The following is a 25,779-nucleotide window of genomic DNA, read 5'->3' on the forward strand; positions in this document are numbered from 1 at the left end:
CCCCTTGGACAGTCACACCAACCCCAGGCCCCAAGCCCCAAGCGGAGCCCCCTTGACCGCACTCTGAGAAGCAGGCTGGAGCTCTTGCGCCCTGCTTACATCTGCCTTTCCTTAAGTCAGTGGGCCCGACGGGGTGCGGCCCATGCCTGGGTCATCCCGGAGCCCACCATGGCAGAACGGGGCCTGGCAGAGAGAGTACTTGATATGCATCTGGGGAACAAAGGCGAGGCCCCCGGCCAGCGGGCACTCGCTCACCTCCTGACACCCACCTTCCTGGGTGATGCAGATGGAGCCGCAGCCCATGCCCACGCGCAGCCCGTCCACACCAGCATCAATCAGGTTCTTGGCCTGGGCTGCTGTCACCACTGGGGGTGGGAATGGGGCAGAGGAACAATGTGAGGATGGGATGCCCTTGCCTGCCCAACGGCTTCTTGGGACCCCAGTCTAGCACCCCCAACCTCCCTATGGTGACCAAAGCCCATCATGCTTCGTGCCACCCATGCCAGGAGCCATACCATCACCTAGGGTTGCTGAAGGACAGAAAAAGGTTTCTCAGTGGAGGGGCAGGAGCAGGGGGCTGAGAGGCAACCCCGCACTCACCGTTCCCCCCAATCACCTGGAGGTGGGGGTACTTCTGTTTGATGTAATGCACCATGGCGATCTGATACACTGAATTCCCTTGGGACGAGTCCTGTGAGAAAGGAAGAGCTTGTGCTTAGACAGCTGAGGACTCTCAAGGCAGGAGGGAGAGCCTGAGCAGATGAACCCCTCAAATCCTGTGAAAACTGTTATGAGAATGCTCTTTCCTTCTGTTTTTGTTTTTGTTTTTCTGGAAATTCACTTGACAACTCTCAGTCAATTCTCAAAGGGGACTGCTTCCCTGAAAGGTTAACCACCACTAATGCAGTCTTAGAGTAGATAAGGCCTTTCCTATCCGTTGTACAGACTGAGCCTTAAAGCAAGGAGACACTGCCTGGAGCTGTATCCTGTTCCCACCAACTCACTAACCAAATGAAATGACTTAACTTATTTAAGCCTGTTCTTCATCTGAAGATGGAATGGCAATTGTCCCTCAAGAGGCTGATATACATAAAGGTCTTGATGCAGTGGCTGGCAAACAGGCAGTTCTCAGTGAACATGAGCTACATTACTAGGGTCAACTTATCAGCCAAGAAGGCCCTCAGAGGGCCTTTGTTTGCAGTCTGTTGTGAGCTGTTGAGAGGGTGCCAGTGACCCTCCTAATTTCTCTTCCTCCTAGTCATAGAATACAGATAAATCTAGATGTATGGTCCAGATCACTCACGAGGAATCAATAAGCCTTTATCCTTATTCTACCTCCCTTTATTGGGGGTGGGGGGTCTTGATTTGCAATTGTTGCTTGCAGCAATTTGTCTGTTTTATTTTTTTTTTAAAGATTCAGTGGGTATACGTGTTTGTTGCTTAAATGGGCATACTGCATACTGGTGAGAATTGGGCTTCAAGTATACCTAATACCCACATATCGAAAACTGTGTCTGATAGGCAATTTTTCGTTCCCCTCCCATCCTCTCCCATGTTGGAGTCCCCAGCATCTATTATTTCCATCTTTATGAACACGTGTACCCACTGTTTAGCTCCTACTTATAAGCGAGGGCCTGCAGTATTTGGTTTCTGCTTTGGAGTTAGTTCACTAAGGATAATGGTTTCTAGCTCTGTCCATGCTGCTGCAAAGGACAGGATTTCATTCTTTCTTATGGCTGTGCCATTGGAGAATTTTAACTTGTTTGTTTTCTTTCTTTGTATCTCAGATGACACAAACCATTGTTTGCTTTTTGAGATAGGGTCTTGTTCTGTCCCCAGGGCTGGAGTGCAGTGGCACGATCCTAGCACACTATGACCTTGAACCCCTGAGCTCAGGCGATCCTGCTGCCACCCTCCTAATTCTGACACCAGGGAGCACTCGGAAGCAGAGAGGAAGAGTAGCAAGGGAGGGGCACAGGTTTAATCAGAGGTGAACCTGGGTCCTCACAGACCTCCACTCTGCTGAACCACCCAAACACCTCCCCCACAACCTAGGCAGGGGCCTCACCAAGACTATGACGTCGACGCCTGCCTGGGTGAGCAGGTCCAGGCGGTATTTGTCATCCTCACGGGTGCCCACAGCTGCCCCGCAGAGCAGCTGCTTGTGGGAATCCTTGGAGGCCAGAGGGTAGTCTCGGTTCTTCTTCAGGTCAGTGCGGGCGATGATGGCCACCAGCTCATCACGATCATTGACGATAGGCAGCTTCCCTGACAAGGAATGCAGGGGTGAAACGAAGCAGGCTTGCTGGGGAGAAGTTTGAGAGATGTTCAGGAGGGTGAAGATGAAAGTGGGCAACGCCAGAGATTCCACTGAAGTACCCCAGCCAGCCACTAGGTGACAGCACCCCCCAGGAAGTGTTCTTAGGGACCTAGACCGCTTCCCAAGGAACAGGGAGCAAAGAAACCTCTCAGCCCAGCAGGTTCCTGAGGGTCTGTGGATGGGCATCCCCATGGACTGGGATGCGCAGCCCCTGAGCGCTGGCAGCCTTTCACCTGCTGGGCCACAGTGGCCGAAATCTCCTAGCCAGGAGTGATGCTGTCCTGCAGGGAGAAGTATGTGCCCTGTTCAATACAAACACCAAAGAACCCTCCACTATGGACCAGGGAAGCATTTCCCAGTATAGCCAACAGGGACCTGGTGAATATTTAATTTTTCCTTTTTTTTTTTTCTAAGGAGCCAAGGTTGGCCGGGCGTGGTGGCTCACAGCTTCCTCACTTTGGGAGGCTGAAGCAGGTGGATCACTTGAGGCCAGGAGTTCAAGAACAGCCTGGCCAATATGGTGAAACACCATCTCTACTAAAAATACAAAAAAATTAGCTGGGTGTGTTGGTGTGCGCCTGTTGTCCCAACTACTCAGGAGGCTGAGGCAGGAGAATTGCTTGAACCCAGGAGGTGGAGATTACAGTGAGCCGAGATCACACCACTACACTCTAGCCTGGATGAGAGAGCAAGACTCCATCTCAAAAACAAATAAATAAATAAATAGCTAGCCAAAGTTGTAGCCAGGCACAGTGGCTCACGCCTGTAATCCCAGCACTTTGGGAGGCCAAGGAGAGCAGATCGCTTGAGGCCAGGAGTTCAAGACCAGCCTGGCCAACATGATGAAACCCCATCTCTACTAAAAATACAAGCAAACAAATAAATAAATAAATAAGCTAATGTAGTAGCACACATCTGTAATCCTAGCTACTCAGAAGGCTGAGGCATGAGAATCGCTTGAACCCAGGAGGCAAGGGTTGCAGTGAGCTGAGATGGTGCCACTGCACTCCAGCCTGGGTGACAAAGTGAGACTCTGTCTCAAAAAAAAAAAAAAAAAAAAAAAAAAAGCTAAAGTTGTTTTTAGCTAGCAAATATAGAAACAGCTCCAGTGTCAAATAAATTTAACTGCAGGACTTCTGAGAGCCTTTAATAAGTGAATGTGCAATTCTTTATGTAAGATAGGGGATAGAGAAAGGAGTTACTGCTCAAGCTTTTAAGACCACAGAGGCTTTTTTTGGGATGAGCATCTCATAGGACTAGTTTTGGGAAACATACTGTGAAGATGCTGCTTCCCTAAGCTAAGAGAAGGATGGCAGGAATTGTGGTCTGGTCTGCCTGAGGTTATTCAAACCTTCCCCAGGGTCCAGTCTCGTTGCTGGGATAACCTGCGAGGCTGTGAAAGAACAATGGGACTGTGGACAGGGAGTCAGGCTGGGGGTTGAGTTTTCAAGTAGCTCCCTGGTACCTTTCTTGCTACGCTGCAGGATCTCATTTGCCTCTTTCAACGTCACACCTGCTGGAGCCACCACCAGCTCAATCCTTGGCGTCATCACCTGTGGGGCCAGGAACATTTGCCTGCAGGTTGGCAGGTGAGAGAGAAGGAGCCAGGCCTCCCTCTGGTCCCTGGTCACAGGCACCAGTCTGAGGCCCCAGCGTGAGGGTCCTCTCTGCAGCCAGCCCTGCTTCCCCTGCCCTGCAGGTACCTCACTGAGGAGGGTGGTGTGGTCCTTCTCAGCAAGAAAGTCGATGTCTCGGGAGGTGACGATGCCCACCAGCTTGCTGCCCATGGTGCCTGTCTCGGTGATGGGGATGCCAGAGAAGCCATGCCGCATCTTGGCCTCCAGCACATCGCCCACAGTATGCGAGGGGCTCAGCACCACGGGGTCCGTGATGAAGCCCTGTTCAAACTTCTGCAGGCAGAGATAGGGGGAGGAAAAGGCTGGAAGAAAGCCAGGGATGATGTCTGAGCTGGCCACAGGGAACAGAGGATGCGGCTGTGCCACAGAGAAGCCAGGACCCTCAGTGGGATGAGGAGCCAGTAGGAAAATGAGGGCTCGGCCCCACAGCTCCACTGAGAGGAAGGACACCCAGGGAGTGCAGCAGTACAGGGCTGGCAGGGGAGGCTGGGAGGGCCTCTGAGGGGGGGACTGCCAGGTGGCATCTTGCTGGGGACAGGCCTGGTACTTGCCTTGACCTTCCGCACCTCGTTGGCCTGGAACTCTGGGGTGCAGTTGTGGTGAATGAAACCAATACCTCCCATCAGCTGACATGGAAGGGAAGTGTGGTCAGAGTGAGGGCCCATCCCTCCCCGGCCCTGCCCCTCAGCACAGCCCACCATGCTCAGTTCCTGTGCCCGGGAGTCCCCATGCAGGTGCGTAACTCACAGCCATCGCAATGGCCATGTCAGCCTCTGTCACAGTGTCCATGGGGGAGGAGATCAGCGGCGTCTTCAGCGTGATCTTCCGGGTCAGGGCTGAGGTCAGGTCCTGAGGATGGAAGCACAGCCCATGTGAAGTTTATCACCCACTGGACAAACACTCACTGAGCTCCTACATGCACCAGCACCAGGACAGTCCCTGGGGACATGGCAGTGAACAAGGTTCCCTGCTCATCTAACAGAGCTTATGTTCTACTTGGAAAGAAAGATGACAGACACAGGACACATGCTCAAGATGACTTCCGTCACGATGAAGGCTGTAGAGAAAAACAAGAAGGCAAGCGACCACCAGCAACAAGGTGACTGGGGAAAGCCTCTTTCCTGGGAGGTGACGGGTGGGAGCCGATCAAGTAGAAGTCAGAAGGCTGTCACTCGGCTGAGAGGGCTGGGTGCAAACCCGCCTCAGAATCCAATTCTTTTGGAGGCACATTTAAGAAAGAAAAAGGCGGCCAGGGGAGTGGAGGGAAGGAAGAGGCGGGAAGAAGGCAGGGGCAGTATGTATGGCCATGAAGACCATGGAGAGAAGCTCAAATTCGATTCGGACAGAAGCCCCTGGTCTCGACAGAGAAATGATCTGATTTATGTTTCAAAAAGGTCACTCAGGCTCTGAGGTGGAGAATGGATTCTGGGTGACAAGGGCTGAGGTCAGGGGAGGCATGGAAAAGAGTCTTTTAGGCATCCAGGAAAGCAAGCAACTAACGGTCTGGAGCTCAAGAGAGCGGTCAGGATTGCAAGTGTCCATTTAAAAGCCACCTGCCCATGGAGGAAAGGCCAGAGCATATACCCCTCTGAGGGTCAGGCCAACAGTAGTGGATCCCAGCCCCCAGGACATTTGAGCAGACTTTGCTATGTAATTTTTTTTTTTTTTTTTTTTTTTTTTTTTGAGACGGAGTCTCGCTCTGTCGCCCAGGCTGGAGTGCAGTGGCGCGATCTTGGCTCACTGCAAGCTCCGCCTCCCGGGTTTACACCATTCTCCTGCCTCAGCCTCCCGGAGTAGCTGGGACTACAGGCGCCTGCCACCTCGCCCAGCTAGTTTTTGTTTTTTGTATTTTTTAGCAGAGACGGGGTTTCACCGTGTTAGCCAGGATGGTCTCGATCTCCTGATCACATGATCCGCCCGTCTTGGCCTTCCAAAGTGCTGGGATTACAGGCTTGAGCCACCGCGCCCGGCCCCGCTATGTAATTTTTTTAGATTCAAAGTCCCTGAAACCCATCACTAACCCTGGTTCAGACCTCTGGCCCCCTGATCTAGAAAACACCATCTTCTCCTCTTTCATTATGCCACAGAAGGGCCACAGCCTTCCTGACAGAAGCCACAGGACAGGGAGACCCTTGCCAGCCAGGCAGATGTCTTTTCTTTCTTTCTTTCTTTATTTTCTGAGACGGAGTCTCACTCTGTCACCCAGGCTGGAGTACAGTGGTGCAATCTCGACTCACTGCAACCTCCTCCTCCCAGGTTCAAGTGATTTTCCTGCCTCAGCCTCCTAGGTAGCTGGGATTACAGATGCCTGCCACAACACCCAGCTAATTTTTGCATTTTTAGCAGAGATAGGGTTTCACCATGTTGGCCAGGCTGGTCTCAAACTCCTGATCTCAGGAGATCCTCCTGCCTCAGCCTCTCAAAGTGCTGGGATTATAGGTGTGAGCCACCGCACCCAGCTGGAGTAGGGGTCTTTTCAATCCCTCTCTTCCTAGCAGCCAGCCCAGGCTCTGACACAAAGCCACAGTGCTCAGTAAACTCTGTTAAACTGAACAGCTGCACCAAGAAGGCTTCCTGGTTGTTGTCCTAAGGGAAACAACCAGAATCATTTGAATTTCCCCCTGAAAATCTGTCTGGTTCAGCTCTGGCTACACACAGGCTGGACATGAACTTCCCTCACATGTAATTGATCTAGGCACACTCAGGCCCTCTGGCCTTTCATGAGAATCAGACCAGAATAAATAGCATTAATAATAGCAACAGAAAAGAAATGGGTTTTTTAATGTATATGAATTCATCATAGAGTCACAGTACTTTTTCTTGAAATGACTTACACCATCATCACTACCCACCTTGGCTTCTCTGAGTTTATCATATGTTAATTGTTCATTGATTTGGCTCATTGATGAGCCCCTCTGGGAAAGCATGACACTGTGTTTCCTTGTATTTATCCAACATGCAACTCTTTCAAACCCTCTTGCCAGTTCTTGTACTTTGTGGATCAGTGAACAAGTCTGTCTATCGTTTTCAAATCTCTATAATTTTACTGGCTTCTATCATGTCCTTGTTCAGCATTCCAGACAAAATCCAATCCTTATGGTCTCTACAATAAGGAAGCCACTCCCAAACCCACCCCTTCCCGCTCCCAAGCTAGCCCCTTCCCAGGCCTCTTCTGAACCTGCCCATAGGTTCTGTCACTGACAGAGAGCCACCCAGGCCCGGGCCGGGCCTCACTCAGGACACTCCTGTGTCCCCATAGCTGCCTCTGCCCCATCAGGTATAACCCTTTGATCTCTGCCAGTTTCTCTGGCAACAATAAAGGCTATATACACCCATTCCAGCTGGGTGGAATCACCCCTGTAATCGCAGCATTTTGGGAGGCTGAGGCGGGTGGATCACTTGAGCTCAGGAGTTTGAGACCAGCCTGGCCAACATGGCAAAACCCCATCTCCACTAAAAATACAAAAATTATCGGGGGATTTTGGCACGTGCCTGTAATCCCAGCTACTCAGGAGGCTGAGGCAGGAGAATCACTTAAATCTGGGAGGTGGAGGCTGTAGTGAGATGAGATCACACCACTGCACTCCAGCCTGGGTGACAGAGCAAGACTCTGTCTCAAAAAAAAAAAAAAAAAAAAGCGGGGGGGGGGGGGGCGCTATATCCTATCCACCCATTCCCAAGAAAAGTCTCTCCATGCCCTGCTCCTGAGCAAGAAGTCAGCCTCTTCCACCACACACACAGCCCCCTCCCCTTGTCAAAGGAAGAGGTACTCACCACCTCATCAGCTATGAAGTCAATGAATCCTGGGAGAATCAGGAAGTCGCTGTGAAGACAGAGAAGTAAGTATGACTAGTGGGGAGGGCAGCCCCAAAGGGGCGGAGCCTGCCATGCCAGAGGAGGCAGCTGGGGTGTATAGAAAAGCCTAGGGGAGCAGAGGCTAGAGCCCCCCCCATCCCTACTGCCCTATCAGGGCAGTTCCCACCTCGTGCCCCCCACTAGAGTCTGGCAGACTCCAGCCCCAAGAGCTAGAGCCAAAGATAGTGGAAGGTCTGCTGGGGTGCCATCAAGGCAATAGGCCCAAAATATCCATTGCCTTTAGGTCTCAGAGTTTGTCAAGCAACACAGAAGTTCCCATATCGCCACACACAGCAGACAGTGCCTGACTTTGAAAACTTCTCAATCTTGATGGGGAGAGAAAATAAGTAAACACAGGGAACAAACCTGAGGACAATTTTGTGGTGCAACACAGCATGAACATGACCCAGCACAGGACACGCTGCACGCCCCGGTGCCTGGGCTGCTGAGTCACACAGGGCTCGGAACAGCATGGAGAGACCCCAGGGGGCTGAGTGCAGGGCATGTTCTGACAGAGCAGAACAGAAATGGCTGGGATGGGAAAGGGGAGGAAAGAGGCCTTAGAGGTGGGACCAGGACACTGGGGCCCCAGCCAAAGCAAGGCACTAGGGTGGGCCACAGTCACAGCAAACCCCAGAAGGTGAGTGTAGGCCTGCATGGGTACATCTAGGTGCAGGGCCACAGCTCAGGGGCCCCAACCTGCTAAAATCACAGCAGGTCTTGAGAGACACGCCCAAAAGCAAATATCGCACACTTCAGGAACACTCTGAACCGAGCTAAGCAAAGCAGCAGGCATCCTAGGGCAGGAAGGAAAAGCCCCAGGGTGGAGGGGGAGTGGGTCATTAATCTGCCCTAAGGCCTAGAGAAATTCCTAGGCATTCCCCTAGGGAGTTCTCCTAGAAGACTTCAGTGACAACTGTATCAAAGGTAGGCTCTCAATCTCATCACCAAAGACTACCAAAGAAACAAAGAATTTTGGCTGCTCCCAGACTTTGGCAGCCCTTCTTCTGTATAGCAAGGAGGCCACAGAAGAAATGCTGGAGTCTGGGCCTCTTAGTATTTTCTAGGTATCTATATACCCGTCGCCTACGGGCAGGCAGGAGGAGACACTCCTCAGGAGTGACTGGGTATCCTGGTGTTTAGGGAAACTGCTGGCCAAGCAAGAGTGCTTACAAGCCAGGGCAGGGCTGGCAGGAGACAAGGCAGGGATGCTCTTGACTGGCCAGCATCCCCACTCTGCCCCTTCTGATGCCTCTTCCTGGCAGGGGCATAGTCCTGCAGCCAGGAGGCAGAGGTAGTGCCAGGCCTGCAGCAGGCAGGACAACTGGCCTAGGGCCCACGGCAAAGGAAGCCAGAGGCAGATGGGTAGGTCTGTGTCCTCCTCCAAAACCCCCTGCAGGGTGGGCTTAGGGGTGGCAGTCACAGAATAATTCGCGCCTTGGGAGGGGCACCAGTACCAACCTGTGGCAAGGAAGGGACACAACTGGAAAAAGCGCTGGACTGGACAGTTGGAAAATAAGCCACCCCAATCACCTGGCTGTGCCTCTCCTGGGGCCACGCGGAAGCAGCTGCTTAAGCTTGGTGCCAGGGACCCTCTGCCCTCGTGGTGAGGCTGGGAGGGGGAGTCCTGGACCAGCGGCCAGGAAAAGTCTCCCCATAACGCCCACATCTCCAGTTCCCACACGCCCCAGGGCCCCTCCATGCCCCTGAGAGGAGGAAGGGGGCAGGCCGAGCCCGGATTTGGCCAGAAACGGGTCAGGGCTCTGAGGGCCGCGGTGTCGCCGTGCCACGTCCGTCTGCTCCGGCGCGGGCCTCCTTCCTTCCCGTGCCCAGCCCCCAGCGCCCACAGCAGGCACTCGCAACGGGCCGGGAACGCCGGGGGAGCCGCGCACGTGCAGGGCCGGCCCGGGGGTCGCGTCGCGTGGGTGCGCGCACCTAGGGGTACGAGCCCCCGCGCTTACTTGTAGGTGAGGCCGTCGGCGCTGGCGAAGAGCTGCTGCGCTGTGAGCCCGTCCTCGGGCACGTAGCCGGTGCCGCCGCTGATCAGGTAGTCCGCCATGCTGCCGCGAGACCCCGCGACCCGACATAAACACCCGCGCGGCCACCCGCCGCCGCTGCCGCCGCCGCTGCTGCTGCTGCTGCTACTGCTGACGCCGCACCGCGGCCACGCTGCTGCCGCGGGCCGGGCGGGCCGGGGGCGGGGGCTGCGGCAGCGGCGGGGCGGGCCAGGGCACCGCCCTCTCCTCCCGCCCCTCCCGCCCTTCTCGCCCCTCCCGCGGAGAAGGCCGCCTCCGCCCGCGCCGCACAAAGGGCCCCGCCGCCGCCGCGCGCACGCCCCCAGCCGCCTGCAGTGGCCCCGCGACCCCGCCAGCCCGGACCGGGGAGGAGGTGTGGGGGCCGCGGGGAAGAGGACCAGGTCAGGCCGGGACACGCCCCCTCCGCCTCTACACGTCCATCCTCCCAGGACCCCCAGCAGAGGCCCCATCCCCCCCCACCCCTGAGTGCTCCCCCAGCCTGGGCCACCCACCTTGCCCTTCTCCTCAGGGTACCTCTAACACGGTTCTGCCGTCCCCCAATCCCCCATACTCTTCCCCGGACCCTGATCAAGGCCCGGAGCCCTGAGAAACTGGTCTGGGCTCCCAGCTCCCCAGCACTAAGGACTTGGAGGTTGGACCGCTATGCCCCATCCCGACATCCTTCCTAGGGAGCGGGCATTCTTCACAATGACACTCCTTGACCTTTGGGTGGCCTTGGGGCCCTCTGCAGTTTACAAAGCACTTTTCATAAATGATCACGTTAACTCCACAATCTATTAATTGCCAAGTGTTGGGTACCCATTCCCTTGACAGAGGCAAAATCTATAGTTCGGAAAGGGAGGGAGGGGTACTGCTTCTGATTCATGACCCAGTGCTTCGAAGGCTCACCGCCCTATCTCCAGCTGAGAAAATGGTGTTGGTACCAGGGCTTTTAACCTCAGAGAGCAGTTTGTTATTTGGGAGGGTCCTGCGGTGGGAAGATGGGGGAGGATCATAAGCCTGGCTTACACATACAAATAAGGACAGGGGCTAGGGAACTTCTGAAAAATCCCCAAAGCAGAAGTTGGTGGGCCTGGATGCCCAGCAAGATCCAGATTTCTACATGCGGGCAGTGACTGGGTAGCAGATTGATTCACATGGGGAAAGGTGGGGTGGCAGGAGGTAGATCCTTCCCTCTTATGGGACCAGAACTGCCAGTGCTGACCAAGAGTGGGTCCCCCACCCACACTCCACAGCCTCCTCCCTGTGTCCTCCTATGGCTCCCACAGCTCACTTGGGGAGAAGAGAATAAGGTGGTGTGGGACACAATCCCCTCCCTGGCATGGTGGCTGGCTGTGGCCCTGGGAGGCTGGGTTTGTTTACCTCTCAGCAGTGTGATGGAAACTAAGCCCAGGGGAGGCTTGGCCTCCAAGCCACAAGGTTCCCTGGGATGCCCAACCTCCCCCACTGATGCCCCCGGGACCCTGCCAGGAAAACACAGACTGTTCCATCTGTGTGCAGAGCGGAGGCTGGGGCCAGCTTGCCAGCGATGCCTGGGAAGCACCTCTGAACCCTCAGCATTCACGGGCTCATGCGGGGAGCCCAGGCCACATGGGGGACCAGGGGAGAGTCCTGAGGAGAGCAGTGAGAACAGCCAGAGAAAGTGCCTGACCATTCAGAGCTGCTCTGGGGTGCCTTTCTGGCCACAGAAACAGAGCTATCATGTCAACTACAGCACAGAGCAGAGACCGGCACAGAGCAGAGACCGGCCCAGTGGTCTCTCTGGGTCACTGGGTCACTAAGGGACCTGCTCTGGGTCACTGTCCCCTACAGTACGGGTCAGGAATGGCTAGAGTACTATTCAGGATTCAACCAGAGCTTGGGCCCAGGAGAGCAGCTGGATTTGACCATCTCAGGTGACCTGATTGTGACATCTGCCCCAGCGTTCTTAGAACTCTGGGACCCAAGGGAGGAGGCTGCCTGGCTGAGGCATGGGGAGGGTCACCTTCCCAGTGATTACAGACTTCATGGCCCCACTCCCCTCTCCTGCTCCCCTATGTGCCTCCTGCTTTGACCTGTGTTGGGCTCCTCATCACTCTAAGCTGCTGGGGCTCAGCCCTGGGTTAGGCTGTGCTTTTCCAGAGACTCCGCTAATCCACCCTCAACCCCCGCTCTCCTCCACCCTCTTCCTGATCTTCCCCAGCTGCTTCCTCCATGGGGAGGAGACACCGAGGCAACCAGTGGGCCTCCAAAGCCGAGGAAGGGCTGTTGTCCCCTGAGACCCCCACCTAGCAGCTGTGGGGATAGGAAGGCAGGTCCAAGTCCCTTCCTCAGGGTAGCAGGGCAACAGTGCCCAGCTGGGTACTAAGGTCCAGGCAGGGAGCCCCGAGGACTCTATCAGGCCTGGGGCTGTTTGAAAGAACAAGATTTCAAAACACTCTTGAGGGGAAGATGGGGGAAGGGGAGAAAAGGTAATAACATTAGCACTGTTGAGCTGGGACGGCGGCATAGCCTGTCCAAGTTCAAGCCAGAGAGCAATAACACTGGATTCAAACCCAGGACTGCTCACAGAATCCTGTCCTCTTCCCACAACTCCAGGTTGGCGAAGGCAGGTGGAGGTCTGGCCAGCAGGTTTTGAATCTCACTACACCACCTGGCTGGGGTTCAGGTTTACACAGGCTCTCTGAGCCCAAGTGCGGGGTGCGGGTCGGGTTGGCGGTGGGAGTAGGGATGGCCCCTTGATGCAAAAGTGCAATCTGGAGAAAGGATGCACTCACATGGCTCCAGCCTGAGCTCTGAAACAATATGTTTGCAACCCCTGCTCTAACCAAGCACTGCCTCTGTCAAGCCCCAACTGGTTCCTTCAGTCCCTGTGGCCCCTCCCCATCACCCTGTGCCCTGAACTCCAGGAGCTGGATTTCTAGGATAGGAGAAAGACTGGGGGTTGCCTAAGCCTGAGTCAATTCTAGAGAGGCAGACTGCCGGCACAGGAGGGGCCTAACTCAGCAGCCCCACTGCCTAGGAGCCCCTTAAGCCGTTAAAAGTTCTTACATAAGCGACCAGCCCCTGGGCAGAGCTGCCAGGCTAATTCCCCCAGACCACCCCCGCCAAACCCAGCTGCCAGGTCACCTCCCCAAGCTGCTGAACACCAGCAGATGGGCAGAGAAAGAAGTCCAAATCCTCTGGACCGGAAGGACAGTGGGATTGCATTTCAAGCTGCGATACAATCCAGAGATTAGCTGCTGTCTCCTTTTCAGCCAGTCCCCCTGGGGCCCAGCTCACTACCCTACTCTTCCTCCAGTGTCCCTCATTCCCCTACAGACCCCAGCATGGGGGCCTGAGTCTTCGGAGAGACCTTGAGGTGAACTGCACTGGCAGCCTCATCAGATCTCAGTGTATGGTGAAGGAGGGGAGAGTGTCCTCACCTAGCCCTGCGAAGGCGATCCATCTGGACACTAACACCTGCCAGTAAGACCACTGAAGATAGTTCTAGGATGAAGCAGCTAAGGAGGGGTAAGCCAAGTCGGACAGGACTCCAACCAGCACTGTTTGAACCCCAAGAGTTGAAGCCACCTGAAAGGGGTGTCGTCGGGTGTGTAGCGAGGTCCAATCTAAGGCTAAGATTTTAGGGAAGGTTTTTACGACCTGTTCCCTCTCCTCTGCTCCCCTGTCAACGAAGCACCTAATCCTTCGCACAGTGCCCGTCTGCATACCCCAACCAAAGCCAGGAGCGTGGCGTTTCGGGAAGTTAGAGGCTGAGGCGGTAAGAGGAGAAAGGTTTGTGGGGCTTGCCCCTCCCCTCCCCCGCAGCGTCGCCGGGTTCCCGGAGCCGCCGCGCCCTCCTCGGCCGCCCGCCCCGGATGCGCCCCGTGCGCTCTGCCCTGGGCGTCACCTCTCAGGCTCGTAGCCGGCCTGCAGCAGTCGGGCGCTGTACCGCTGCGCCGCCGTCTCGTGTCCCGGGTGTTGCCGGGCTCCGGGCTCCGGAACAGCGGCGGCTCCGCCTCCCTGCAGCGGTGGCGGAGTGAGTGGCCCCTCCATGCGGAGGCCGCAGCTCAGGGCGGGCGGGAGCCTCTCCGCCTGGAGGCTCCCGGGGCCCCGGCTGGGCAGTGAGCGCAGCCCGGTCGGGTCCCGAGGAGGGGCGGGCCCGCCGGGGCGGGGCCTCGTGCCGGGGGCGGGGCAGGGGAATCCGGGAGTCGTCTGGGCTCCGCCCTGGGCTCCCCGCTCTCCCGGGCGCTGCTACGCAGATGCCTAGACTCGGTTCGTCTCTCCCATCCCGGATTCAGCGAGGGTATATCGGGGGATGAGGGGGAGAGGTGTCCGTACATGGGTGGGACTGGAAAGGACCCGTCCCTTCGCTGCTGTCCGGACCTTCCAGTGTCTCCTGGCCCTTTCCGAGGAAAACCAGAAGAGGAAAGGAGCGGGGCTCTGGAGGCAGGGCTTCTCCTTGCGTCGCGGGTCCGCTCCTTTGCTGCACACCGACGATGCCAGGTCCCCTGGAGCGCCTCCTACCCGCCGGCCGCAGGCCTCCCGCGCTGGGGCGACAGAGTCGTGCTCAGCCGACTCCACGTTAGAGAGCGGGGAGAGGGATTTCCACAGCCTGTAATCTGCCAGGGAACGAACAGAACAGAAAAGGCTGCGGGATCCTTCAGGAACAGGACCTAGTCTTACCTCGTTGTGGAGGTACTTTGCCTTGTTATGTTACCTTATAACAAGGAAGTGGGGCAGAGCAGTGTACTCAAACTTGTTTATCCACTTACTAGAAGGCGCACTTTTTCCTACTGTTATCATTGTGAACAGTGATTGAGCACCTAGCAAAAATGACAAAGAAATGTAAGAGTCCTTGCCCTCAGGCAATTTACTTCAGGAGACAAAGTAGATGAAAATATACAGCTGATAATTCTCATGCCATATATAGATGGTCCTTGACTTACAATGGTCGACTTATGATTTTTCAACATTACAGATGGATTTATCCAGAAGTAGCCCCACCTTTAAGTCGGGAAGCATCTGGACTTTTAAAAAAGTCTGACAAGTCTGAGGGAACAAATGGTAAACACTGCGTGATTGAGGCGTGCTAAGATGTATTGGGGTCAGACTTTCAGCAACTATTTCACAAAGGAAGCTGAATTTATGCAACTGTAAGATCTTGGACTTTATCCTTCATCGTGCCTCTTCCTGTGCACATACACACCCACTCCCCAGAATCAGGATTTTTTTTTTTTTTTTTTTAAGTTTTTTAAAATTTAGGTTGGGCGCAGTGGCTCACGCCTGTAATCCTAACACTTTGGGAGGCTGAGGCGGTCAGATCACCTGAGGTCAGGAGTTCCAGACCAGCCTGGCCAACATGGCGAAACTCCATCTCTATTAAAAAATACAAAATTGCCGGGCGCGGTGGCTCACGCCTGTAATCCCAGCACTTTGGGAGGCCGAGGCGGGCGGATCACAAGGTCAGGAGATCGAGACCACGGTGAAACCCCGTCTCTACTAAAAATACAAAAAATTAGCCGGGCGCGGTTGTGGGCGCCTGTAGTCCCAGCTACTCGGGAGGCTGAGGCAGGAGAATGGCGTGAACCCGGGAGGCGGAGCTTGCAGTGAGCCGAGATGGCGCCACTGCACTCCAGCCTGGGCGACAGAGCGAGACGCCGTCTCAAAAAAAATAAATAAATAAAAAATAAAAAATAAAAAATTAGGCTGGGCGCGGTGGCTCAGGCCTGTAATCCCAGCACTTTGGGAGGCTGAGGCGGATGGATCATGAGATCAAGAGACCTCGTGACCATCACTTAACAGAGACCATCCTGGCTAACATGGTGAAACCTTGTTCCTACTAAAAACACAAAAATTAGCTGGGTGTGGTGGTGCGCACCTGTAGTCCCAGCTACTCGGGAGGCTGAGGCAGGAGAATCACTTGAAGCCGGGAGGCGGAGGTTGCAGTGAGCCGAGATTGCACACTGCACTCCAGCCTGGTGACAGAGACTCCGTCTCAAAAAAAAAAAAAAAAAAAAAGTCAGGCATGTTGGTGCATGCCCGTAGTCCCAGCTACTCAGGAGGCTGAGGCATGAGAATAGCTTGAACCCAGGAGGCTGAGGTTTGCAGTGAAGTGAGATCGGGTCACTGCACTCCAGCCTGGATGACAGAGTGAGATTGTCTCAACAACACCAAAAAACTAGAATTAATTCGTTGATTCTATTCAGTGTCCTCTGGTACTTTGTATTCTGTCTCCTTTTTTGGTGAGGGGCCCAATAAATTGATTTTGGACTCACCATTTTAAAAAGACTACCCTAAAGCCAAAGGTTTCTGTTTGGAAATACGTAGATAAGGTAGCCATATGTGTTTAAAAAGACTCTGAAGGAGAAACTAGTCAAAACTGATCAATTACTCAACACATGAAACTTAGAACTAGCTATAGCCTAAACTTTAAAGGATTGTCAGTAAACATGTTAAACTGCGGAGAAAACCCAAATCCAAATAAAGTTACCGGGACAGTAAGAATGACATGAACAATAACTGTAACATAATTAAATGCATTATAACACAATGAACAATGTCACACGAAGGCAGTGTACTGAAAAAAAAAGGGGCGACAGAGCAAGACTGTCTCAAACAAACAAAAATTCATGGAAAAATGGAATTAAAAGATAAGAAGGAAAAATAAACTATTTTTCAACATAAGATCCATCAAATTCAAGAGACATTTGTAAGCCATAATACCAGCCATTTAGTCCATCCTCTAAAGAACTTAAAGTCTTTGGAATTTAAGCATGGCAATGCAGTCTTTTTTACATTATTAATTGAAAAAAATGGGAGCCCTTTAAAGATTTTTTTTTTCTTTTCTTTTTCTTTTCTTTTTCTTTTTCTTTTTTTTTTTTTTTTTTTTTTTTTTTTTTTTTTTTTTTGAGACAGAGTCTCACTCTGTCACCCAGGCAGGCTGGAGAGCAATGGTGCGATTTTGGCTCACTGCAACCCCCACCTCCCGGGTTCAAGAGATTTTCGTGCCTCAGCCTTCCGAGTAGCTGGGATTATGGGTGTGGGCCACAATGCCCAGCTAGTTTTGTACTTTTAGTAGAGACAGGGTTTTGCCATGTTGGCCAGGCTAGTCGAGAACTCCTGACCTCAGGCAATCCACCCGCCTCAGCCTCCCAAAGTGCTAGGATTAAAGGCGTGAGCCACTGCACCCAGCCAAGATTTTTGTTGAGATTAGGAAACAAAACCAAGTCAGAAGGAGCCAAATTAGGACTGTAAGGTGGATGCCTAATGATTTCCCATTAACACTCAAAAAATTTCCCTTGTTTGACGAGAGGAGTGAGCAAGAGCACTGTGATGGAGAAGGGCCCTCTCTGTTGAAGCTTTCTCCCAGGCATTTTTCTGCTAAAGGTTTGGCTGACTTTCTCAAAACACTCTCACAATAAGCAGATGTTATCATTCTTTGGCCCTTCAGAAAGTCAGCAAGAAAAATGCCTTGTGCATCTCAATTAACTGTTGCCACGATCTTTGCTCTTGACCAGTCCACTTTTGCTGTGACCGGACCCACTTCCACCTCTTAGTAGCCATTGCTTTGATTGTGCTTTGTCTTCAGGATTGTAATGCGAAAGCTATGTTTCATCTGTTGTTACAAGTCTTCAAAGAAATACTTCAGCATCTTGAGCCCATGGTTTTAAACTTTCCATTAAAAGCTCTGCTCTTCTCTGTGACTGCTTTGGGCACAGACCTCCCAAGCTAGGGCAAGATAGGTGGAAGATACTATCCATCTCCCTTTGCCTAGTCAACAGACTTCAACTTAGGTGGGAGAAAAATAGATTTTCCACATCCCTTACCTCATTGGGGAACAGTTTTGGCACCCATTGAGTGGAAAGTTTGCTCAATTTTAATGTTTTTTTCAGTCAGAATTGTGTAAACTGAATCAATTGAGATATCTATGATGTTGGCTACTGTTTTTGCTATTAATCATCAGCCTCTTCAGTTGTGGCACAAACAAGATTAATTTTTTCTTTGCAAATTGATGTAGATGGTTTGCTGCTTTGGGTTTCATCTTCAACATCTTAACCCTTCTTAAAACAAGTTATCCATTTGTAAACTGATGATTTCGCTGGGACATTGTCCCCATAAACTTTGTATAAAGCATCAGTAATTTCATCATTCTTCCACCTAAACGTCATCATATATTTAATGTTTGTTCTTGCTTCAATTTTAGCAGAATTCCTTTGCTTTGATAGGAGCGCTTTTCAAACTGATGTCTTACCCTTTTTAGTGCCTCAAACTAGATCCTGTTCAGACACATTATAAAAAGTTAGTATGAGTGTATTTTGGTGCAAAAAAAATTGAAGTCCAGGCATAGATTTTTTCATAATATGCATTTTCCATGAACTTTTTGAAGACCCCTCATATATCAAAGCAGACTAGGGCTAGATTCTGCAGTTAGGTGGGCCTTGGTCCAAATCTGGGTTACTATGTAATTACCCAAGTCATGAACTCTCTCTGAGCCACAGTTTCCCATCTTTCAAATGGGGCTAATACTGTCTATAAGGTTGTTTCGTGATTAACAAGATAACACATGAAAAGTTCTTGGTACATAGTAGGCTCTTAATAAACACAAGCAACGATTATTGTAAGCTAAGTAAGCTGTAGCTAACTTGTATACTTTTGACCCCTGGCTAAATACAATACATGATTTCTATTATATAGCCATTCAACAAATGTTTATTGGGTACCTCTCATGTGCCATCTAGATGCTGGGAGTATAATGCTGAGCAAGATGGTCATTGTTTTTACTGTCATGGGCCTTTAAGTCCAGGAGGCTGGGAGACAAGCAGGCAACTAGAAGACAATGTGGGAAGGGCTCTGGCAGAGAAGGACACCCCTCCATACAGCCCAGACACCCAGGCAACACACAGACAGGGCCAGATGTTCTGAGAAAGAAATGCTTTGGGACCACTTTAAAAGCTCCTGGAGGTAGGCAGAATATAACACATAAATGAACACACATACGTAATGAGAGTACTCAAGTAGTAGCTGAGACCCGGCACTCAATACAGAACAGCTCTGCCTTATCTCCAGAGCTCATTGGCTACAAATGAGATTTGCTAGCAATCTATTCATTAAAGCAATCATGTTGTGATGGAATAACCTGAGGGCCTCAGCATTTCATATGAAGGGATTTTACCTACAGTAATGTCTAAGCCAGTAGTTCTCTGTGGGACATTTGGCAATGTTTACAGGCATTGTTTATTGTTATGACTAAGGGGAGAAAGGGTGTATTCATGGCATCTAGTGGGTAGAGGCGAGGGATGCTGCTAAATATCCTACAATGACTCTTCACAATAAATAATTATTTGACCCCAAATATCAATAGTGCTGAGACTGAGAGGTTCTGGTCTAAAGGAACTACTAGACAAAACTAGAACTAGACCAGTGCAGTGGCGCACGCCTGTAATCCCAGTTCTTTGGGAGGCCAAGGCAAGCGAATCACATGAGGTCAGGAGTTCGAAACCAGCCTGGCCAACATGGTTAAACCCCATCTCTACTAAAAATACAAAAATTAGCCAGGCATAGTGGCGCACACCTGTAATCCCAGCTACTCAGGAGGCTAAGGTGGAGGATTGCTTGAACATGGGAAGTGGAGGCAGCAGTGAGCCAAGATGGCACACTGCACTCCAGCCTGGGTGACAGAACGAGACTCTGTCTAAAAAAAAAACAAAAACAAAAACAAAAAATTGGAACTAAAGCAAACTAATTTTCTAAAGGCATGAGGACAATAGACTGTTTTAATCTTTTGTACATGAAGGAGCTATGTATCCTTACTGGGTCTCAGTTTCCTAATCTGAGAAACAAGATTATTCGATTAAATAATGTAGAAAGTTCTTTCTGGCTGGAAAAAATATATACGAGTCAAATATACTTATAGGATTAGAATCCTGGCCGGGCATGGTGGCTCAAGCCTGTAATCCCAGCACTGTGTGAGGCCAAGGTGGGAGAATCACTTGAGCTCAAGAGTTCAAGACCAGCCTGGGCAACACAGCAAAACTCCATCTCTACAAAAAATACGAAAATTTGCTGGGCATGGTGGCACACCCTGTGGTCCCAGCTACTCAGGAGCCTGAGGCGGCAGGATCACTTGAGGCCAGGAGGTTGAGGCTGTAGTGAGCTGAGACTGCACCACTGCACTCCAGCCTGGGCGACAGAGTGAGACCCTGTCTGTCAAAAAAAAAATCAATTAACATGGGCTACAAGATTGAGGGGGTGACGGTCAGATCAGTCCAAGTGCTAGTCTGTCTACATTCCCTCACCTTCCCGACTTCCTGGAGTCAAGAGCTGAGTCCTTTTATCAAAAATGCTCCTGTATGGAGCTCCCACTATGGGCAAGGCACTGTGCTAGGTGTTAGAGGAGTGTAAAGAATGAGGGGGATGGAAAAAGCAAGGATAGCTATGAGACCAACACTAATGGTAGAAAGAAGACCAATGTCAATTGAGTAGGTATGTGTCAGACACGAGGAGAGGCACTTGGCATACTTTCCTCATTAATCCTCACTGTATTTCATTATTTGTGTCTATTTCTCAGGCAAGGAAACTGAAGCTCAGGAAGCTTAAGGAGCTTTTCCACAGTCAGACAACGATGATTGGTGGAGGCCGGGTAAGACCCCCGGCCTGTTTACTCAAACTCTTGAGTCTTTTCTAACAACTTCTACTGCCTAGGCAGTGCCAAAAGAGGGCACAAAGGGCTCTTACGGTCAAAAGGAGGGAGATAGCCCAACCCGGAGAGAAAACAAGAGAGATTTCCTGGGCAGGTAGACACACTAATCATTCTTTTAAATACCTTCTTACTAACTCTCCTCTTCCAGTGTACTGAACCTAACACATCAGCAGAGAATCTAAAACAAATCATAGCCCATTGCAGTGGACTTCCAAGGATGGTTCCAATTATTTTGTGATTCAGAGTTCAATCTGAGTAAATATCACTTGAAATAAGTGGGTTTTAGCTTGGAAATATTTTTGTTGTATGTTACACTTATTGTAACAGAATTTCTGCAGTAGACATAGCAAAATTCCTTGCTAACAATTGTTCCCCACAATCTGATTGTGGGAAGACAGTGAGCTAATGTTTTAGAAACAAATATGAATGTCTCCATCTCATATAGTGTAACTTAGGCCTAAGGTAGCTGTGATAACTTCTACTTGCATTTTTTTTTTTAATAGAGCTTTGCTCTTGTTGCCCAGGCTGGAGTGCAATGGCACCATCTTGGCTTACTGCAACCTCTGCTTCCCGGGTTCAAGTGATTCTCCCGCTTCAGCCTCGTGAGTAGCTGGGATTACAGGCATAAGCCACCATACCTGGCTAATTTTTTATTTTTAGTAGAGACAGGGTTTCTCTACGTTGGTCAGGCTGGTCTCAAACTTCCTACCTCAGGTGATCCACCTGGCTTGACCTCCCAAAGTGCTGGGATTACAAGTGTGAGCCACCACCCCTGGCCTTTTTTTTTTTTTTTTTTTTTTTCTCTTTTCAGATATGACCTTGCTCTGTCACTGAGGCTGGATGGAGTTCAGAGGCACGATCATAGCTCACTGCAGCCTCAAACTCCTGGGCTCAACCAGTCGCCTCTGCCTCAGCCTCCTGAGTTGCTAGGACTACAGGCGTGCACCACCATGCCCAGCTAATTTTCTACTTGCACTTTTAATGCTTGAAAAGAGTATATTGATTTGTTTAACAGATAATCTTGGGGCATGACATGTATAGTGTGCTAGACACATGAGGGCATACAAAGAAATCTGGCCAGGCAAATGAAACATTAAAAGCTAAATAACAGGCTGGGTGTGGTGGCTCACACCTGTAATTCCAACACTTTTGGAAGCCAAAGAGGGAAGATCACTTGAGGTTAGCAGTTCGAGACCAGCCTGGCCAACATAGTGAAACCCTGTCTCTACTATAAATTAAAAAAAAAAAAAATTAGCTGGGCATTGTGGCAGGCGCCTGTAGTCCCAGCTACTCAGGAGGCTGAGGCAGGAGAATCACTTGAACCCGGGAGGTGGAGGCTGCAGTGAGCCAAGATTGCACCATTGCACTTCAGCCTGGGTGACAGAGCGAGACGCCATCTCAAAAACAAACAAAAAGCTAAATAACTAAGTAACAATATAAAGTAATGATTCTCAGCTGGGGTCATTTTTCCCCCAGGATTTATTTGGCCGTGTCTGAAGACATTTTTGGTTATCACAACTGGAGGGGTGCTACCGGCATCTAATGGTGCTGCTGAACATCCTACAATGCACTGGGTGACACCCTACAACAAAGAATGATCTAGGTCAAAATGCCAATAGTGCTGAGGTTGAGAAATCCTCACATAAGAATTACATGCTCATTGAGTAGTGCCAACTCTGAGTGTTATAGAAGTTGAAAGAAGAAACCCAACACTACCAACTGGAGTAGTCAGGGAAGGTTTTATAGAGGAGAAAGGATTGGACTGTGTTTGAAGAAGAGCTAGGATTTAGGAAGGGAGAGGGCCTAGAGAGAACAGTCCAAGGAGGGAATATGGGCAGAGTGCTGGAGGGGAGTGAGCTGGGAGGTTTCTGGGAGCAGTGAGCAGGCCGTCCTGGATGGAGCATTCTCTCCAGTGCACAGCCTAGGGGATGGGTCAGCAGGTGACATTATCTCCACATGACAGATGAGGAAACCAAGTCACAGAAAGCTTGAGAGAGGATCCTGTGATTGTCTCTGAGCTAGAGCTAGAGGCCAGTCCACCTGTTGCCCAGGCCCAGACCTTTCGCCAGTGTAATCTACTTCACCTGAGCTTTGAGCCCACCCTGTGCTGATACCAGCTACCAGGAGCCAAATGAAACCTTCAGGGGCATTGCCCAAACAAAGGCTTTCTTCTACCCCAAATCCAGCAGTCCTACTCTGGAACCTCAGTGTCTGTTTATTTGAAAGGACACCCTGTAGAAACTCCAGCACACAAACACACACACATACACACACACACTCTCAAGCAAAAAATAGAGGCAGGTAGAAAATGGAATCATGTTCCGAAGAGCACAGACACACAGTATGGAATACCGGTTAAGAAGAGAATCTGCTGGTGCAGAAGCCACAGAACAGCTTCTGGCCGGTGAGGCACAGTCACTGTGAATGGAGACGCCAGCAAGCGTGGGAGAGTGGGGGGAAGGAGAAGAGGAAGCAGATGGGTGTTCAGCATTGCCAGAGCAGGAGCAGTGGGGAGAAACCTCACTGGGTGGAGTGAAGGGGTAACTGGGAACTTCCCATTCAGACATTCAGAGGAGACAGAAGAGCAAAGGCCCGTGTGCATCTGAGAAGGAGGGAGCAGTCAAGGTCCCTAGGGAACTCTTATACAACCTCAGTTCCTGAGAGTCTGTTTTGACTTCCAGGGGTCCCTCCTCTCCATTCTACATTTAGGGACCCCAAGGTAACACTTAGAGACCCTGGGGTAAAGAAAAGGGTGGAAAAGAGAATGAAGGGCAGAAGGAAAGAACAAGTGACTGGAGGTGTTTTAGGCCAGAAGAGGATAGGATTTGGGGAATGAAGGAAGTGGATTGCCAACGGCTGTCCCGACTCCTGGCCGGACGGACATTGAGGAGCTGGGTGAAGTCAGTGGAGAAGGTGCAGCTGGGAAGAGCCATGCAGGAGGTAGAGCCCCAAACCTGGGTCTGTCTTCCTACCCCTGCCAGCCACCCATGTCAGGGGGATGGGGGTTCATGGGAGCAAGGAGGGACCCAGGCACCAGTGCTATGACTCTTCTCCCTCACCCCTCCTCATCCCAGCAGCCCCTGCCTCTAGGGCTGAAATACAGAAGTCCTCACTTATCCTCAGTTTCACTTTCTGAGGTTCAGTCACCCACGGTCAACTGAGATTCAAAAATATTAAATGGAAAATTTCAGAAAAAAAAGAAAAGTCATAAGCTTTATGTTGCAAGCCATTACTGGGCATGGTGGTTCACTCTGGTAATCCCAGCACTTTGGGAGGCTGAGGAAGGAGGACCACTCGAGTCCAGGAGTTCGACACCAGCCTGGGCAACATAGTGAGACATTATCTCTAAAAAGAAAATTTAATTTAAGTTTTAAAAATTAAATTGTATGCCATTCTGAGTAGTAGGATGAAATCTCATGCCATCCCACTGCACCTGCCAGGGAGGTGTAATTATCCCTTTGCTCAGCGTATCCATGCTATTGCTATCTGCTTTAGTCACTTAGAAGCCGTCCCGGATATTAGATGGAAATAACACAGTATATGTAGGGTTCAATACTATCCGAGGTTTCAGGCATCCACTGGAGGTCTTGCAATGTATGCTCTGAGGATAAGGAGGACCACTGTAATCCGAAAGCCTGGCTGTGTTTCATCCAGCTATGCATGCTTTTCAATCTCCAGTGAGGATGAAGTTGAGGTCATAAAGAGCCAGTGCAGTGGTGGAGGTGTCTGGTCCAGGAAACATCTAGGCCGAGACCATGGCAATTCCTCCCACCCATGCCCACAGCTGCTTCTGCACTGGATCCCCACCAAGACTGCACTGGGTCCCCACCAAGAATGCACTGGATCCCCACCAAGACGCCCTTTCCCTCACCCCCAGGGAAACAGGGGGCACCAAGAGTGTGTCTTTAAGGATAGTGTGCTCACCCTCCCTCGCTTTCATTTTCAACCATTTCCTAGCCTGGCCTCATAAGAAAAATGTAAGCAATGTGCAGACTGCACATTTCTCTTGCCTGAGAGGCCCTGACATTATCAGAACCACAACAAACCCTGGCCTTCACCCCAGCCCACTCCTGCCTGCAGCCCAGGGCTTGAAAGCAGAGGGATGCAGGGTGCTGGTGCTCATGCGTGGCACCAGGGCAGGCCCCCATCCTGGTCCCTGCATTGCCTGGCCTGGAGGTGCTGCTGTGGGTGATTTTCAGTCTGAAGGGTGCAAATGAGTCAGAAGTTGTTCTGGTCCATGTTCAGGAGGGCAATTGGGCCCCAAGTTCAAAAAGAGCCCCACCCTCCCTCCCTGTAGCCTAAGTCCCTGCCTCTTGGCAGGTCATAGGGTGCAAGCAGGCTGCTGTGTTTTAGAACAGAGGGCAGGGGCCAGGGAGGTGGACCGGGGCTTCCTTCTCAATGTGGGAGGGAGGGAGGAGAAGGGTAGGGTCTCAGCCACATGGCAGGTAGTCACAGGCCTACCTCACTCCCCCAAGCCTCCCTCTATCCCCAGTAATAGCCTCCCACTTGCCTGATCCGTCCAAGGGCACATCTGGAAGTGACACCTCCCCACCCTACTTCCAGGCCTTGAGACCTTATTGGTTCCCACAGCTGTTCTATCTCCCTCCTGCCTGACCTACTCACTCCCAGGAGCCAATGCCTGGAGAGGAATTCCCTGTGCTCCTGTTTCCACCCCTCAGTCCTCAGGGTGGCTGTGAGTGTGAGTGGGTGCCCAGGGTTTCCTGCCTGGACACCTGGGTCTCTTGGCTGATCCCCAGGCCCTCCCGCCCTAAGCCTCCAGCCCCATCTAATTAATTACCTGCAGCCAGGAGCTGTATCCACAGCACTGCCTTCCCCCACCCCCCGCCCCACTCAGGTGCCTCTGCAGCTCAGCCCAGAGCCACCTGTGAAGCGGGGAGGGCAGGCAACACCTCTACCCCCTTGAAGGTACAGAGGTGGGCCTGATGACCCCAGGCCATGTGAGATCTCGCTGGGAGCACAAGAAGCACTCTTCACTGCTCCTTGTCACCCTTCCATTACAAGTCCCATGTGGTTTTTCACTTTATCCCACATCAGGGCTGTGGAACCCTTGACATAATCCTGCCCTACCTTCCAAGCAGGGCTGAAAGAGTGTGTGTGTGTGTGGTGTGTGTGTGTGTATGTGTGTGTGGTGTGTGGGGTGTGTGTGTGAGAGAGACAGAGAGGTAGAATGGATGCCCTAGGGCTTCCTCTCCCTGCATACACTGAAAAAAGAGAAAAAGACTTCATATCTACAGTCTTTTTTGTTTT

The 25,779-nt window shown here is 51.6% G+C and overlaps 1 protein-coding gene and 1 long non-coding RNA gene across 10 annotated transcripts in view; one reads left to right on the forward strand and one right to left on the reverse strand.

The window, feature by feature from the left end:
• IMPDH1 (inosine monophosphate dehydrogenase 1) overlaps positions 1-25,779 on the reverse strand; it is a 66,548-nt gene that overhangs the window by 4,059 nt on the left and 36,710 nt on the right. For 3 of the 9 annotated variants that reach the window (XM_005550693.5, XM_074035941.1, XM_074035939.1), the window contains exons 3-11: positions 13,720-14,431; positions 7,732-7,780; positions 4,705-4,806; positions 4,509-4,583; positions 4,024-4,230; positions 3,786-3,873; positions 2,069-2,268; positions 601-691; positions 270-365 (exon numbers count right to left, since the gene is read on the reverse strand). In XM_005550693.5, coding sequence (XP_005550750.1) covers positions 270-365; positions 601-691; positions 2,069-2,268; positions 3,786-3,873; positions 4,024-4,230; positions 4,509-4,583; positions 4,705-4,806; positions 7,732-7,780; positions 13,720-13,865 — 1,054 coding nt within the window. In that variant the 5' untranslated portion in view covers positions 13,866-14,431. Of the gene's footprint in view, positions 1-269; positions 366-600; positions 692-2,068; positions 2,269-3,785; positions 3,896-4,023; positions 4,231-4,508; positions 4,584-4,704; positions 4,807-7,731; positions 7,781-8,178; positions 8,344-9,773; positions 9,992-13,252; positions 13,621-13,719; positions 14,432-25,779 lie in introns of those variants that run through there. The other 6 variants (XM_065542534.2, XM_065542535.2, XM_045388434.3 and 3 more) reach the window with 6 other exon arrangements.
• Positions 17,466-25,779, forward strand: part of LOC135970229 (uncharacterized) — a 29,867-nt gene continuing 21,553 nt past the window's right edge. Inside the window, exon 1 of the long non-coding RNA XR_010585826.2 lies at positions 17,466-20,451. This is a non-coding gene — a long non-coding RNA (uncharacterized lncRNA). The remainder of the gene's footprint in view (positions 20,452-25,779) is intronic.

Source organism: Macaca fascicularis, chromosome 3 (assembly GCF_037993035.2).
Source record: "Macaca fascicularis isolate 582-1 chromosome 3, T2T-MFA8v1.1".
NCBI lineage: Eukaryota > Metazoa > Chordata > Mammalia > Primates > Cercopithecidae > Macaca > Macaca fascicularis.